Source organism: Erpetoichthys calabaricus, chromosome 12 (genome assembly GCF_900747795.2).
Source record: "Erpetoichthys calabaricus chromosome 12, fErpCal1.3, whole genome shotgun sequence".
Lineage (NCBI taxonomy): Eukaryota > Metazoa > Chordata > Cladistia > Polypteriformes > Polypteridae > Erpetoichthys > Erpetoichthys calabaricus.
In genome coordinates, this window is record NC_041405.2 from 63,302,553 (window position 1) to 63,321,204 (window position 18,652).

General features: G+C 35.4%; 1 protein-coding gene across 3 annotated transcripts in view; it reads right to left on the reverse strand.

Moving 5' to 3' along the window:
- pcdh11 (protocadherin 11) overlaps positions 1–18,652 on the reverse strand; it is a 970,759-nt gene that overhangs the window by 886,942 nt on the left and 65,165 nt on the right. The window contains exon 4 of one of the 3 annotated variants that reach the window (XM_051935328.1): positions 3,108–4,770. The exons of 1 other annotated variant lie outside the window; for it this stretch is intronic. In XM_051935328.1, the coding sequence (XP_051791288.1) occupies positions 4,687–4,770 (84 nt within the window). In that variant the 3' untranslated portion in view covers positions 3,108–4,686. Of the gene's footprint in view, positions 1–3,107; positions 4,771–7,159; positions 8,234–18,652 lie in introns of those variants that run through there. One more of the 3 variants, XM_028815647.2, reaches the window with a different exon arrangement.

Below are 18,652 nucleotides of genomic sequence, written 5' to 3' on the forward strand. Positions count from 1 at the left end.
CATCTGACGTTTATGTAATTTTTCATTCGTTCATTGCACTAAAAGTATACATACATAAAATGATTAATTTTGAAAAATAAGTTAAAGTATACATTTTGTTTATTACCTTAAAGATAAAAGGTATAAAAGAAAAATTTAACCCTGGAAACTGATCTGCTGCAGTACTAAGAAAAGGCACCAGGAGGCAGCAGCAACAGAATGTCTGTTTCTAGAGTTTAGGAAAAGGCTTTAAAAATGCTTTTGTGTTATATAATACTTCAAGACTGGTGATAAGTGAAAACAGGCCAAGCTTCACCAGTGTTACAGGTGGGAGTGACAGTCAATGAGAAGAAGGTGTGTTTGGGAGCCAGAGAGGGGATGACAGTGCTCTCCAGAGGCATGGCTGTCACTTTCAAAGCCCCTTTCTCTTTTGTGTGAGAGGAAAATTATTACTGGAAAAGCAGATCTGTTCCCTCTGCGTAGGCAAGACTGTAGTTGTATAGGCAGGATCTGAAGAACTAAGAATTGTATCATATTTGTGGGAGCTGTCTTGTGTTCTTTGCGATCAATACACAAATTTTACAGGTCAGCTACAATGGTATAATAGGTAATGCTACTGTTTGTCTAAAAATACATGAGACATCACTGGTATGATGGGACATTATAAAATAAGGTGACTGCGTGAGTTAAGTAGGCTAGGACAGTTAAAAAAATTTGTGAAAGAGAAAAATTATAAAAATAAAGAGGGGTAGAATAGATCTAAGACAGGCTTTGGAAACTAGGGATAGATAGATAGATAGATAGATAGATAGATAGATAGATAGATAGATAGATAGATAGATAGATAGATAGATAGATAGATAGATAGATAGATAGATAGATAGATAGATAGATAGATAGATAGATAGATAGATAGATAGATAGATAGATAGATAGATAGATAGATAGAGCAATTAGGTTGGCAGATCAATATGCTATTTACCACCAAATTTTGAAAGTGACCGAGATGAAAGAATGTTCTGCAAACTCATAAATTGCAGATCAATATGTCAAGAATCTGACATTCAAAACAATTTCATTTTTTCATGATGTGCTGTGATAATAGTGGCAGTTGGCCTTTTAATGTCAAACTGTACTCAATAAAAGAACCATTGCACACCACAAATTTATCCAGGTTAGTGAAACGTAAAATTTAAAAACACATATCTTAGCTGTAATGTCTCAAAACAAGATGAGATTAGTACAACAGAAAAAAAAACACATAGACATTCATAACTTGAGAGAGGCATCTTATTTTTTTTTTATTTGAGTGAATGCCACGTAAATAAAAAAGTGTTTCATCCCTTTGTTTACATTACCTGCAGACATCTATTGTATATTTATTCTAATGAAGAAATACAATTTCTGCCTTTATTGTACACTTACTGTAAGTCACTAGCTATTTAATGCATTCTGGATGACTGTCTTTGACATGAAGCTCTTTTATGAGACATTAGGCTGAGAACTTGCAACATTTAGGCTAATTATGATTTTTTTTTCCTCCTGAAAAGGGCACAAAAACTTGGAGCATTCCAGAGTCAGTTTCTGAAGAATCAGCTTTTCTCATTCCTTTCAGAAGCACGATTTAGGCACCCTTATCCCAAGCCTTTAATAATAATACTGATAATTATTTAAACACACTGTCTGTAGAAGGAAGCAGTTTAAATTAGGTCAGTTTCAAGCTCATCTCTCCCTAATTTCTGTTCAGTTCATTTGATTTTAAATTTCCAGATTAAAACATATGCAATGAAAACTCAGGCTGGGGTCATTAAAATGTCAAATGGTTTAAAAGAAAGGATCTGGTTAAACCAGAAATTCTAACGTATGTTTCATTTAAATATACCTAATGTGAAAATGCACAGGATATGCTTGGCAGCAAATTAAAGAATTTGCCAAAATGAAAAAGCTAGACCATGTACTATGTGAATGAAAGTGTAGAAGTGAGAAAACCAATTACAAATTATTAAATACAAACTTCTCTTTTAATTGTTTACTTCAAGGATATATCATCATTGCTGTTTTATAGTTAGTTTTCCATTGAGTGACTTCACATTTGCTGTTTTCAAAACTCAAATCAAAAAAACACTTAGAAGGCAAAAGAACTTTGCGATGTATGGCACACGCTGAAAGTGAGAGAAGGGGGGATTCCTGGAATCCTGGTAGCTCTACAGAGCCTCAGGAAAGTGGTGGAGTACTCAGATTATAAAGTCTGTTTTTATTGGTTATGCAGGCTGAGGTTTACATCACTCAGGATGTTTCAGAAAAGACTTTGACAAGCTTTCTTTGTGTCTTCATTTCTGAAACAATGCCAGCATGGGGCGCTGGAGTCCTTCCAGTGTCCTAATGGCACAATTTTTGGCACAGAAAGCAAAGGTCAAAATTTCCAACAGGATGAAAATGACTCCAGCTTTTAAATGAAAGTCCCAAGAACAACACTGTAACCACTCACTTTGTCTAACTGGCACACAGGCACTAGCAAATTGCCTTACAGCTTGACAACACTCTGATTCTTGGTTCAGATATGACTTAGTACTGAAAGAGCCTCGGTACAAGGATTTAGCATGGAAATTTCTTATATGACATCTAGAAATCAGAATATAAAAGATGCCTGAAGTTAAGAATCCAGTAAAGCACATCACAGAAAAGGGACCAAACCCCACCAATTAACCAGAATCTCTTTATTCAGAGTAGAAAATCTCTGAAGCTCTCAGGCAAAGAGGAAGCATGTTAGAATATACAGTTTAGAAAGCAGCAGAGACACAATTCAAAACTAGAACTGACAAAGTGACTGACTGTGGAGCAATGAAAAGCTCCCTAACAAGCGTGACAAGGGAAATCTCAGTTCTATGTTGTTGTCAAAGTGCGCAGACAATGGTTTTATAGTCTTTCTGCTAAAGGACAGGTTGTCTAAGGACACATTTCATCCATTTATTGTAAAAACAGGCCCAAGTTCCCAATTAGGATTGTTTTAATCAACATCCTTTATATTATTTGAAGAGTCTCAGTCATTATTTTTGAAACTTTAGGGCACAAACTGCAGGCAAACAAGGATTTAAGTTCTAGAAATAAATGAGAGACATACATAAATATATATTAAAATGCAAAAAAAACTTTAATAATTTCCTGAAGCCAAAAAAATACATAAACAAAAACATTACTCTATACATTTTCATGTATCACATTAGCAAAGCATCTTAAAATACATACAGTTTTCATATGCTGCATACTGTATTTCACACAACAAAAAGAAAAATTTGTGCGCCCTCCCCTTCAGTTTCCAGAACAGACCTGGGAAGCTATTTAAAAATCAGGCAAATACTTCTGCTGCTACGTCTTCTGATATTAGTGATGCTACACCCATTGATTTGCATATTGACTTTATTACTATGATTAAGATTATTTTTACAAGGGACATTTGTGGCATGTGTGAGCCTTTGTAATGGCAATGAATAAAGCTAGCTACTGACTTTGATTGGCATATACTCGTTGGTTTGTAGGGTTTAGAGCTAAAGACTGACATTTTTCAGATTTGGACACTTTTCTGCAAGTAATAGAGAAAGTTCTGGAATGTGCTAAATATTGTATGTAGTACACATTGGTGAACCTAATGTGACCTTATCTGGTGCATTTGCCTTCAGTTATTATTATTGGCTGGTCATGCTGTTGCAAGTGGGACTAATATGTAATATATAAAGTGTTATGAATGAAGTGCATGATGTAAAGAAATGGGTATGTCCATGGGACTTCTAAAAATGAAGCCTATTGATGAGGACCAACGTATTTTATATAATCCGTTCCAAATCAATTTAGAGATCAAATAATAAGCTCAGATAAGATGAGTATTACTATTGTTAAAGTCTCTCTTCTGATGCTTTCATAACTGCTAAAATGTGGAAGCTAAGCACCCTGCTGATACATCTGCTTTTTACATTCCTAGAGCTACTAAATCAGAATAATCTCTAGGTGTCCACATCTATGCAGGCAATGTTTTTTTTTTTATGCTGGTCCTTGCGTGCTGCAATTACCCGTTTTTAGTACAGAACACATGCACTCTGCAGTGATGTCATTCATCATTTTATAAATGGATGGTCACATTTGACACAGTGGCAAGGTTGAGCACAAAGCATTTGGTGATATGCAATGAATCTTGTATCACTGTGGTAGCAGTTATAGTGAAGATAAAATGAATAGAAAGAAATGGGTGACTAGATGAATTACAGTATTGACTCAGGGAGCATTACAACAGAAAAATGAACTTGTGGCTATGGCCATATACACATAAGCATACATACGGTACTACATACACTGTACATTATCGCTTTCTATACTATTCTCATTCAACCATGTTAAAAAGTATCTCACAAAACTTGACTGGATTCATTTGTCTTAAGCTACATCCTTGAAGGCATTTCCAACCACAGTAAAGTAATTAGGGACAAAAAAAACAAAAAACAAAACAAAAAAACTCACTCTGAATGTCACAGATTTTACTGCCCGAGTTTCAGTAACATGTCAAGTAGAACTCAAGACAGCACTGTGACGTCAGTAAGGTTCTGATACTCCTTGATACAAATTTAGAGTCTTGCTTGATTCAGCAGAACCTGTTACAGTACATTTGCTGCTCTTCAGTGCCTTCCTCTCTCTCTCTCTCTCTCTAGCTACTGCCAGCTAGAGATTGATTTTTATCCTGTGGGATCGTGATGTGTCTGTGCCATAGAGTGTGCCATAGAGTGGTGGTTTCAGTGCCATCTCCTGTAATATAGAGAGACAGATAGATATAGATAGTTTGTGATTACATCATCATGGATTTCTATGTAGAAGCTACTCTTTCGTGTTTGTGTGTATATGCCTACTCTCATGCACAAATATACTGTGTATACAGTATATGGTGAATAATTTCATAGATAGATAGATAGATAGATAGATAGATAGATAGATAGATAGATAGATAGATAGATAGATAGATAGATAGATAGGCACCAACATAAACACACATTTTTAAAAATACACATACATTTATTTTTATAAAAAGGGAAGGAAATCGACTAATAAAAAAATTCAAGTCAATATTTAAATTTTTACTTTAAGACCATGTTGTTAACTACTTTCTTCTTTCACTAGTATCCTACAAGACCAGTATAAATGCCTGATTCATTTTGGCATTTATTTGCCTTTACTGCATTAAGTTTGATCCCCTAGTTATTTTCTCACAGCCACTGCACTAAAGCAGCACCCCCGACTCTGCAATGCGTGTGTACAATGGGTGATCTTTATCTAATGTTCAATCATTCAGTGCTCATAACTCTGTTTCCAGTGATGAGTAAATGATGAAACTTTGATTTTAACATATGTTCAGTGTAAGCTGTGCAACCAGCCAACTGAATTAAGTTCATTTAGCCATATGTCACACTTTTTGCAGCTGAATCTAGAAATGGGATGTGGAAAAGTGATGCTTTATTTATTTACTACCACAAGCAAAAGAAAACGAAACCACAAATAAATGACAAAATAACAATAAAAAGAATTCATTTACTGTAATAATTTGAAAACAAAATTGCATCCTCTAGAACAAATGCATGTTTCCTTTGTTACTTCTGTTTGACTTGTTAAACTATGAGCACATGAGCTGATCAGACTAGGCCCATCTACAGCTTAACATGTCATGCAATACACAGTTTTATCAGGTTTATCTCAACAGAGTTAAGGTGCTGATTATATCCTTATCTTTCTTAAATACAGTGGGTACCAAAACTCTATAAATGCAAAATATACCTGCCCACACACACACACAGTAGGAGAAAGAAAGGACTATGTTGACATTGTAAAAGTGACTGAGGCTAACCAATGAACAAGGCACTATTTTATATTGCAATATTAAAAGAGACTTTATTAATAAGAAACAAGGAAACAATTACTTTAAAATGTATTTTATATCCCTGCATGGTACCCTTTATTCAAATCAGACACACCTGAACACAGAGTGTCGACTATTTAAATTTTACATACTGTGAAGTCCGATAGCTGAAATCCTGTTTGTTTAACTTGATTTTGTTAAGCTTGTTTATTCCCTTAGAACATAACAGTAAATACTAAGGCATCTTTTGCCTTTTAGTTTCTCTGCAGTTTCAATAAAAAAATTAAACATTTTTATTCACAAAAAAGTAATCCCTATATCAATAATTGTGTGCTTATAATGCACACATATTATAGTGCAAAGGGAAGTCATTTATTTGGGTAAACTTTGCACTTATTTAATTATATGTTGCTTATTTTTAAAAACACAAATAATAATAGAAAATAATCCCCACAATTCTTTTTCATTAGCTTAAGACGGAGACACTTCCATGCTTATATTAGCTGTAATATTTCAATTAATTGTTAAGATTTATAAAACATCATTCATGTCATGTATGAGTTGAAATTTCAATTTATGCTTATTCTTTTTCAAAATTATTTCATGCCTTTTACACACACACACACAGTGACAGCACTGTATTAAATATAGAAAATATATGAAGTAAGCAAATTAATTTTACATAAAAGATATAAAAGAAAAAAATCAACGATTCAAACAATCAAACAGACTTTGAAAGCTTTATTGTATGCAAGACACAGTTTGACTTGAAAATGTGAATACAGAACATAGTATTTTTGGAACTCATGACTGCCTTCTGAGGAAATGACACAAATGTAGTATTCAAAGGGGAATTTAGAGACACATGTCATCTTAATTGAAGTTGTATAGTACCTGTATTAATTGTAAAAGCCTCAAGCGGAACCCATTTAAAGTATTGTAGCAGAGTTAACAAGGTGCTGTGGCGTAATTCCACAAGTTGACAGTAACTTCCCCAGCTAAAGCAGTATCACTTTAGCTCAATAACTTAATCTTCTTAGTTTTTCAGTTCCAGGTAAGGACTGGTCAAAGCAAGCTTGTAGGTTCGAGTCCAAAAGGGGACCGACCTGCGGTGGGCATGGCACAAACCTATTTCAATATAAATACTGTTTTGTATAAAAATAAAACTTTAATTGTACGAATTCATTAGACTAAATGACAAATATATAGTAACAAAGATGAGATATACAAATCAAATAGTTAACAACATATCAGCCAGTAATTACAAAAGGAAATGGTGAAGACATTTGGAAAAAGGAAGATGTATATTATGAAAATTGACACACTATTATATAAAAAGATTTTAAGCATGTACTGGAAGAGTGTATTAAGGGTAACATTGTTGCTGCACCGCTCTTGGATTCCCAGCTGGACTGCCCTTATGTGGAGTTAGCAGGGGTTCCCTCTGTGTTCACCCCTTGTCTCCTTTCCAAGATCAACTCTATGCTGGGCATTGTGTCCTGGGTGAATGTGTGCCTTTCACTTATTATCACCATTACAGACTAGCTCCACGTAACCCAATAAACCAGTTATGAAAATGAATGATGGAATTTGTGCAGCATATTTATTGTATACAATACACATCATCAATTTACTAATATGCCCTGTTGCTTCTTATACAGCCTTCACAACTTGTTTTTTTTGTCCAAAGAAAAGGTGCTTAATAAAACACTATTTATACAATAAGCCTAAAGCATGCTATACTATCAAACACTCAGGAAACTAGTACATCTAAAATTAAATTTCTAAGTGATTGAAACACTGAGGCCATGGATGGTTTGTTAGAAAACAAGAGAGATGAAGAATGAGTGACAATAAACACAATAATCTAGGGATTTAAAAGTTCAGATATCATCCCACCTAGCCATTCATGAAAAATTATTAAAATTAAGATTGAAAAAAGTCCCAATTTGGAAATAAATTAACAGTTTGAAAATAAATAAAATATATATTACACATACACAATATCTCATTCATAGTCACTTGTAATGTAACAGGGTAAACAGAAAGCAATTTTCTTGCTGACAGCACGCAAACATGTTTCAATTATAAATGTGCGTATGCTTCCATACATCTGGATACTTCAATGGAAACACTTTCATTTCTGCAGTGTTCTTGTAATAACAATGCTCCCATGGACCATTCACAGCAGAGATTGCAGAACACTTACAAGAGTTCTATAGGGGACATAATCTCTTCATGTGCTTAATGTTTTAATTTTTTTTAAAAGTTCCTTCTTTGCATTTGTAATCCAGAGATGATTCATTTCTCAGCTTTCTGCTGCTGCTGCTGCTGAATGTTCAGAGGCTTTTGGCTTCCCCCCTGCAACACGGAACAGAAAAAGCATTCAGCAGGGATGTGCAGTGAGGATTAGTTCAGTCCAGCTTCAGCCACTACCTTGGCTGTTCTGTATATGTCTTACCTCACCTCTAAATGGCCAATTGCATGTGTTTCAAAAATGAAGTGGGCAAGGAGAACTCAATGGCAATCAGAAACCGGATAGGCGAGCTTTCTGTAGCAAAGGGAACAGCTAAAAAAAGCCTTGAATGTTTTGTCTGATTGCCTCCTGTAGCTGAGGAGCTAAAATTGTTCCCTTTGGATGTTTATTTTTTATTTTCTAGTTATATACACTGTTGTTGTAATACAATAAACCACCTATTAAATCTTATATCTGCTGCCAGGACATTTTTAAATAAAGTTTACTCGGTCACATGCTAGATGATTCCCTGAAATCCCATATGCTGTTAGTGCCCTGCAGTTTTTTAAACTCCACTTTAATTCACACCTATTATGTTGCTTCAAAAGACCCCACACATGATGGCTTACAAATGTTGCTCTTTTTTTAAATTGGCTGCGGAAGATTTAAGAAGGATGCATTAAATCACATGCTTCTGGAACCATATGCAACAGCATTGTCACAACTGAATTACATAAAACTTTTATGCACATTAAGAGATTGCCGCTTTACCTTATAAATTACTAACTGTAAAAAAATAAGGAGACAGTCATGCTGCAACAAAGGATCTAAGGTTTATGGTAACAGAGAAATTCAATTACACCTATCTGCAAAATACTGCTGTCTAAAACCATCCATTTTCAAAACAACATTAACTGTATGAAAATAAATAGAATATAAAATAAAATATAAATAAATAATGAACTCTAGAAAAAAAACAGTTTAATTAACCTAATTTGCCAACAAAGTGAGGGGTTTGTAATGCTGAAATGTGGCCATGTTAACAAAAGATGCACCAGAAAGTAAATAGTGTAAATAAATAAAATAACTAATGCTGATATAGTTGTTAATGTATCTTTCAATACTAACACTGTAAATCAGGCTAATTCTCATGCATATGAATTTTCTTTCAGCAGAGTTCTAAATTTGCTTCTCACAGAGTGTTGGTAGAATTCTCTACTATACTGTCCATCAAGAGCTGATTCTTGCCTTGAACCTGATGTTGCTAAGACAGGCTGCTTTTACCCTGAACTGATTTGTGATGATTCAAAAATGAATGGATGGATTCTACATTAATATGCAAACTTTACAATGTCACTGGAGATTACATGCACTGCAAACCAAGGAACCCATTTTATACTACATTGTTGTTTTTTTTCTTTCATTTATATTGTCATTAATTTCTTCTATTCCATGTATCCCATTCAAAACGTATGCCATTAAAACTTAAATGTTTGAGGCAAGGATTGCATCTATCAATCTACTAACACATCTGATATTAGCAAGTTAGTGTAGAGGACATTCCGAGCCATTTGTTATTGAAAACTTTATATTTCTTAATAAAAACTTAAACATTTTTTAATAAAAATGTTACTGAGTTATACTCGTCTAGTTAGGAGGGATGACAGGTAGGTGCATGTAAATCCAATGCACTGCACGTTGTATTCCTCTCAGTCTATCTATGAATACACAGTCAGGTTGGGAGCATACACTGAGGGTGTGTTGCTGCACCCACCACACGACGCTCTGCCTGGATTGGGACCCAATTGACACCTCAGCACCACACTGGAACAGTGTGAGGTTTTTTTACAGTAACTAGAGTGCCAGTTCTGCCACCAACCCCCAAGTTTTCCCTGTAAGTTGGAGGACCTGCTTGCAGGGCTAGATGCGGATTAATGTCAAACCCAGGACAAAGCAACTGCAGGTTAAGGGCCTTGCTCAGGTTGTTATTAATTTAAATGACCTTTGAATCATACTCAAACACATTATAGAAAAAATTCTAACACCATAGAAAATAAATATATATTATGAAAGAACTGGAGAATCTCCTGCTCTCCATGCAATGAATTGGATAAAGTACATGTGGAAAATTAATGAATGAACCAAACTATATTATGAAAATGATAGACTAACAACCAGTTTATATTTTCTAAAATACTATTAACGTTTGCCTTGGAACGGTGCTCTCTAGACAATGGTACTACTGAAAATAAAGTTTATTTTGTGCTTAGGAGTCAGTAAAAATAAACCTGGCTTGCATTGTGTTTTGAATGAATTTTCAAATCTTGTATATAGCACTGAATATACCAACATTAGAACACTAATGTGACAAGCTTGGAGCCACAGGGATACATAAAACCAAGACCAAAAGCAAGCTAAAGGTAAAATGAAAGAGAAATTCAAAATATTTCAACAACAGACCCAGAGTAGCTCTGCCTGTAGCCTGTAAAATATAGTCCTGAACACACAAAAATAACTAATAAAAATGAATATACAGGAAACCCAAGAGAATATTTAAAGCTAGTTATCTAGGCATTACTTGTTTATTTGATTTCAAGAACATTATACATATCTTTACAATAACCACATGTCACTATTTTGTCTGCCCTCCTTTAGAATGTACGACTGAAGAAATTCATTGTGGTTCAATGTTGTAAAATCTTTCCAGTAGTGTTATAAAATAATCTTCCCAGCTTTTTGCAGGATTTTCCATAACTCTTCTCTAGACTTCCACTTCTTTATTATTCTTTTCTCTGTCTATGTGATCCCAGCTTTTATGTTCAGATCAGGGCTCTGAGTTGGCCACTTTAATACTGTTAGTAATGCATCTGTGGACGTCTACTCCACCCAGGGGGGTAAACGTTAACATTATTCAATGTTATTGTCTGTTTTTACCTGCATTTTTTATTACTCTTTAATTTAATATTGTTTTTTGTATCAGTATGCTGCTGCTGGAGTATGTAAATTTCCCTTTGGGATTAATAAAGTATCTATCTATCTATCTATCTATCTATCTATCTATCTATCTATCTATCTATCTATCTATCTATCTATCTATCTATCTATCTATCTATCTATCTATCTATCTATCTATCTATCTATCTATCTATCTATCTACTACAAGTAAGTCTTAATTGTGTTTGCAGTGTAATTGCAGTTGCTATCATGCTGAAAGATTACATTTTTGCAGAGACGTTGCTCTCCCAATTGTATAGAATAATGATTCAAAATTGGTTTAAATTCCACAGCAGTCAACAGTCCATCAGTTTTACCTACATCCCCTACACTTTAGTGCAAAACACCTCCAGACCAAACTTCTTGTCCAGTCTTCTTTTGACATACTGACATCTTTGTGAACCAAAAATTTCAAAGGTACATTCATTAAGTCATAAAACTTTCTGCTACTGGCTATCACTCCAAGCTTTGTTGTCTTTAACAAACTGTAATCTCTTCTGCTTGTTGCCTTTCTTCAAGAATGCTTTCTTAGTTGTGACACACCTTATAAGATCATGCCTCTTAAGCCTTACAGTATTTGCAAGGCTGAAGTATGTACTTTGGTGCTGGATGACTCTGCTAGATGTTGAGGAAGCACTTCATGGGATTGTGTTCTGTTCCACTAGGAAGTGACCTTTAATTACAGGTTATCAGATATTGACACCTTCCTCAGCCTTTTACTGCCAAGACTTCATACTGACCAGTTTTTTTTTTTCTTTTGTAACAGCTCAGACCCAATATTTTGAAAATCCTGTTTGATGTGCTTGCTAACTATAGCCTCATTGATACAAACCTATGATTACAGTATATATGTCGAAGTGTGTTTGTACATCTGGTTTGGCTAATCACAACCTTTTTAATTTGAATCAAGTCAGCTGTGCTTGAAAATTTAACAATGAATAGCTGGGGTGCCAGGAAGGAGAGGGTTAGGAACCATATCTGTGATTATCCAACAACCTCATAAGATATGAAAATGTTTTTAGATCCAAAGAAATTCTGGAATGTTTATGTGTATTTATTGTAATGTTATACATTGTTTTCTCCAGCAAATAATTACTGCCCAGATAACAAGCTTTAAAAATAATTTTGCTGGATGACCTAGGACTTTTACACATAATATTTAACTTTCCTACAAGTACTAAATAGACAAAGAGAATAACAACAGAGAGAGAGAGAGAGAAAGAAGTACAGTGAGCACTGCCAAGACTGACAAGCTTTATTGAATCTGCTAACTCCCCATGAGAGTGGTATTGTTGGTAAAGTGCCTCTCAGTATAATGTTCCACTTTTTGTGAAGTACTTAATAAAGGGGAAGACAGGTGTCTTTCCAGACTTTGGGCTGTTTTTAGGGTCAAGGGTTACAACAGTAGCCAACAGGGAAAATTACCTTTTACAGGCCTCTGGGCACACTCTCCCCTTCAAACTGCTAAGACATTTTCAAATACCAAGATGCCCAGTGATGGCAAAAATCTGCCATCTTTAAACACATGGTCTCTGCCTTTGTCTTTGCATGCTGAGGCAAACATCAGGATTTTGTTTATAATTTGAGACAGTCACTTACACAAATCAATTTACTTCCCAAATCTTTTTTTCCTATTAGCAAATGGCACCAAGGGAAGGATCCCACACTAAACTGTAGACAAGGCCTGTGACTAATATACACACATTATTAATGAGCACTGGCAGTAAATTCAGACAGTATGTCTTTGGACTGCAGAAAGAAACTGCTGAGCTTACAGGATCTGCTCATACGAATATGGGTTGGTGACAGCAAGACGAAGCTTCAGACAGAAGACATCTTTCAAACCTGAGGCACAAAATGCTCTCAGTAATACTGTTATGCCATTATCACAACTTGTCCAGCTACTGCTGACTGTGGTGTATATAAAGCAGTAAGTGTGCATGGGCCTGCTAAGCTGCAAAGGTTGATGCATGATGCCCACACAAGGCAGAACTCAAGGACAGAGAAATATGGCATACATTCTGTATGTGTGTATATATGTATGTATGTATATATACACACAAATTAGCAAATACAGATTTCCCCTACCTCTCCTTATATTTTGCTGCTGCAGATGGAATAAGGCTATATGCAGGAGTATGTTTAATATTTTCTAATGGACTTCTGGCTGATCTGACCGACACTACAAGTGTATCCATAAAAGCTTTGATGTGTCAAACTAAATGCATTTCCTCTGGGTTTTGCTGCAAAATACCAGCTGAACTTTATTAGCTTAGACGCATCCTCTCAACCAGACTAGGGGGATGAGGAAGCAGATAAAGATATACATTGGAATGTTCCATGAATTACAGCATCATTTGGACTCAACATGTGGGCACAAATTTACCAGCATTTCATCAGTTGGAGCATTTTCTTTAAATATCATACAATGCACAGAAAGACTGTGCCCAAACACAAACCCTAAACCTCAAAATGCATTTTAACTAGAAAGGTTCTATGTTATGACATTTGGGGTAAATCTAAAATGGTATAAGGGCCCTCAAATGAGATGATGATTTTTGATTAATGTTAATAACCCTAATTTAATTAATTTGATTTAAAAGTAAGCTTCATTCATATTGAAATAAAAAACAGTGAAAAAGCAAATATGTACAGGAAAAGGGTTTAACAAGCGTTCAACAAGTATTTAACAACTGGGTGGTACATTGTTATAATAATGCTTTTTAAAGGATTACCAACCTCTGAAAAGCACCTTAGTCATTATATTTATTAAACGTGAATGTGTAAAAGAAATGTATACTCACTGATATTGAATTTGATCAGAATATTTACAGAAATTACAACACATACAGTAAGACATAAAACCAATCTACTGTATTATCAATCAAGGAACCGTTATTTAGTACAATGATATATAAAGTTCAGTTTGTTGCCACTGCTATCCTTATCAAGAGTAGAAAACAGATAAATGGATAGCAAATGACATAATGACTAGTAATTATGGGAATTTATTAAATCATATGCATTAATTTAGAGTAATACAATGAAATAAACACAATAGTAAAACATCAATAAAATGTGACTGCACTAATTTCAGTTTGTGCTTGTGGGAGGTGTTAAATTGTTAAACTGTAAATCTTAATAGTTAAGTGTGGAAGACGGCGTTAGGAAACTCTGGACTGTGATATCTGAGTTTAAACAAATATACTGTATGTGTCTCGCTATTTGCAGCAACAAATTAATAAAGCATTTATTCATCCCAAAAAAAACAAAAAAAAAAACCAACATGACAAGCACTGTGTTTCTCTTTGTTAATACCTTTTTAATATTAGCATGTTTCCGTGAGAATAGCGACAGGAAAATGTCAGCAGATCTATGACTCTTTCAAGATGAATGTCAAAGTGTAAAAACTAGGACAAATAATTCATCCCATAATTCTATTGTAATAAGGTGATTGCCAAATTGTGGTACTGATAGCATAAGGAAAAGAGAAGGAAAAAGATTTCTGAATGATATCAGTGCTCATTTCTAATCCAGTTGAGCCAAGTCAGCCCCATGGATTCTTGTCTCTGTATCAGCTAGATGTCGTAGTGCATGTGATGCTTGGCAAGAAGGTAGCCTGGAGACATTACTCTATAGCGTGAAAAGTAAGATGAAGTAAAATAAATAAATAATTAATCAGATGTTACAATGGAGAAGGGAGCTTTGAAATTCAAGATACATGGATTTTTATATTGGGGGTTGGGAGCTCTACACTGATATTTATTTTGTAAGCCAACTCTTAGTATAAATAAAAAGACACAAATAGATTTTGAAGCAACAAATGAAATTATACTTTGCAAAAATGGAAAGATTATCTTGAAAGTTATACTGCTTAGGCGCCTCTTCTCAAAACATCATGAATACTAATTAACTGTGAGGTAACAGAAAAGTCTGAGTACCAACCATTTCTTCATGTACTTATAAAATGTACAGAACCATGAGATTCACACCTGTAAACTGAATGTGTTTGTTGGGGATGGTGATAATTGTGCAGGCAACTAGCAAAGTTCACAGAGGAAGCATTTCAGCATGGAATCGACCTTTGGGTCAAAGCACTGTCAGGCAAAAAAAAAAAAAAATACACCTCCATTTTATATTTGTCTTCATTTATAACAAAAAGGCCCTCAGCAATAATGCCTAAGTCACTCCTGTTTTCTATTTATTCAAGTCATTTTAAAGTAAGCATTTTCAAATGCAAAAACAGGGATCTCACAAATTTCTTACGTATAAACAAAATATATGAACTAAGATTAGTGACTGTAAATAATATAAAATTTGTTAGAAAATAATGTTATGATCAGACAAATTTATTCAGCTATCCATTTTAACACCTGATAAATCCATGAGATATCATTGAATATCTGAGCATCATCAGGTGCAAGTTAAGTACCAATTCACTATAAAGCAGGGCACAGTCACACTCACTCCTTTCTAGCTAAATTAACTTAAAATTTATGTTTTTGAGATTAAAGAGTGAGAGTGGACTTGAACATGTTGTGTGTCTAATCAAATTATTTTACCAGAGTGAAAGTGTAGTACAGGATGTATTAACTTAATGTATTATTCATTTTGTTAAAGTATTTTATAGATTCTTCTGTTTTTTTTTTTTTTTTATTCTATTTTTACTCTGTAGCACTTTGGGATTGCTAAAATATAAAGTGCAATATAAATGAAATTTATTATTATTATTATTATTAACTCTCATGCCATATTACCGGATGGAGATCAGTGGGGAAATCCCCATAATCAGTTGAGGGAAGCACTGGGGGCAGAGATATCATTAATGGATTGGCAAATGGGGGTTGCTTGCCTCTTTAAATCTTGGTTGGGCTAAGAAATTCATGAACACCTTGAATTGATCCTGGGTTTGCCCTGAAGTGGTCTGAACATGGTAGTGTAAAGTCACAGTGAGCAAAGTCTTTAAATGACCTTTGAGTGAGGAGTGGAGTATCAAATGATCATATATAGCAACTTATATAGCAGCTTGCTAAACTGAAGGAATGTATGCTTTATATTTGTGCACTATACAAGAAAGCACACACATATATATATCCATCCATCCATTTTCCAACCTGCTGAATCCGAACACAGGGTCATGGGGGTCTGCTGGAGCCAATCCCAGCCAACACAGGGCACAAGGCAGGAACCAATCCCGGGCAGGGTGCCAACCCACCGCAGGACACACACAAACTCACCCACACACCAAGCACACACTAGGGCCAATTTAGAATCGCCAATCCACCTAACCTGCATGTCTTTGGACTGTGGGAGGAAACCGGAGCGCCCAGAGGAAACCCACGCAGACACGGGGAGAGCATGCAAACTCCATGCAGGGAGGACCTGGGAAGCGAACCCGGGTCTCCTAACTGCAAGGCAGCAGCGCTACCACTGCGCCACCATGCCGCCCATATATATATTTGCAGTTGGAGATCCACAAAGGGAGAAAAAACGAATCACGTATCATAAAATAGTTTTATTCCTGAGCTTTCAACCCCTGTCAGGGGTCTTCATCAGAGGATAATGCTTAGACTTACAAGAATCAAAGGCAATATATAGCAGCACATTCGGGGGGGGGGGGGGGTGGGGTGGAGGTGACTAAGTCCGTATGATCAAAGGGGGGGGGGGGTGTATTATTAAATTAAAGTGCATATGTCCTTCTTAAGTTGGCATATGCTGGGTTTATGTCCAAGTGTCTGTTGATGGCATTTTCATCTGATAGCCATATATATATATTTGTCTTTATATGTATATACTGCTCTCCATCTTGGAACTGCTCACTTCACTGTAATCTGGTGGATATACAACTCAACAAATCTATGCACATCATAACATCCAACCCCTCTCAAGTGGCTACCAGAGCTAGCTAACACAGCAACCCCTCACATTTGCCATGATGCTGCTACTGCAGGCTTTTTAACAAAATCTCCTATCCAGGCACTCAATTTGGTGGTCGCCTAGGGATATTATTGTTGCAGACACAGAAAAAACTATGGGATACAGACCCTCCTGCAAACTTGTTTCTGATCAGGTGGTCCTGCCATGTTGCATACATCCTCAGCATCTGCTATTGACTGGTTGAGATAACTGAACTTGCTAAACAACAAAACTATATATCCATCTATTTTCTGATTCAATTAATCTAACTTTAGAGTCATGAGGAGCCTGAGTCTATTCCTGGAATGCTAATGTAAGGTTTGAATTCTGGATGGGTCACAGTTACATCAAGGGCTCACTGAGACAGAAATCCAGACTTACTCGCACCTGCCAATTTAGAGTTCTTGAAGTGAGCTACTAAAGGTTTACGGGTAGTGTTTTACAGGACTGTCAGGAGTTTACAAGGAGCAAGAATTCCCAGGCAAAAGAAAGGTTGATAAAAGAGAATAACAGAGAGAAAAATAGTTGTTAGAGTGCAGTAAGTAGCAAATCTGACCCTTGGTAGCACATGGTCACCCAGAACCCATAAGAAAATGCTTTAAAGAAGAAGAGTGTGTTCCTTCCAGACATCTTATGCTTTCCCCCATTTAACAGTAAAAGTCTTTATTTTTGCATATGTTCATGTTGTGGCATTTTCACTTCTGGATTTTGGATCCCACTCACTATATATATAATCTAAGGACTTGAAACCTATCATAGCATTTTAAATGTGATTGTTGTAATGAATAATTTCCAAGGGGAACACTTTGATAATGTCAGTTTGTGCTTGTTGATTACAAACCTCTGTGGCAGATTTCTGTTAAACAATGAACATAATGAGCATGTGTTGTTTTTATAGCAATCATAGTCACCAAACCTGCTGTGATAAAACAGCTAAAATTATCTGCCAAAGACAAATCAGAGCTTCTTTTGATGCCTAAACCAAGGTGTGTTTGCCTAGAAATCTACACTATTTCTCCAATCCCACGAGATGAACAAGCTTTCATGAGATCAAAGAAGTGACCCCCAAATGCAGTTTATAATCCACTATTTATTGCCTATATCTCTGAAAGGTTGTGGAATTTTATTTTTTGTGACCCTTAAAAATAAATGATAAATAATGGCATTCAATTACGTCTTACTCAAAGTCCACCTCAGTCAACTAAAACCAAACATATTTACAGCTATACAGGAGCCTCACCTCACTGACACTCCACCAAACTAATTTATTTCACTTCACTCTTCAGAGATGGGTTAAACAATTTCAGATTACATGGACCATGTTTCAGCCAGCCTGAGTCGTGAAAAAGATTTCTGCTCTGGAAACTAGACAAGATCTTGTCTGACTTTTTCAAAAAGAATTAAACCATCCTTCCATGTATATTTGGAGCCCAAGAGGCTCCTACATTTTTCCTGTTTGTGAATTGCCAAGGCAATGACCACAGACATTCAGTTTCATTTAACGGTAGGATCAATTTAAGACATATTTACACCTAAATCAATTTGAGGGTTTTTTTTTTTAGGTCTGGAGCAATTGTTCCTATAGTCCGGTTCATTTAAGTGGATGTGAGGACATCAATAACACTCTGGTACAG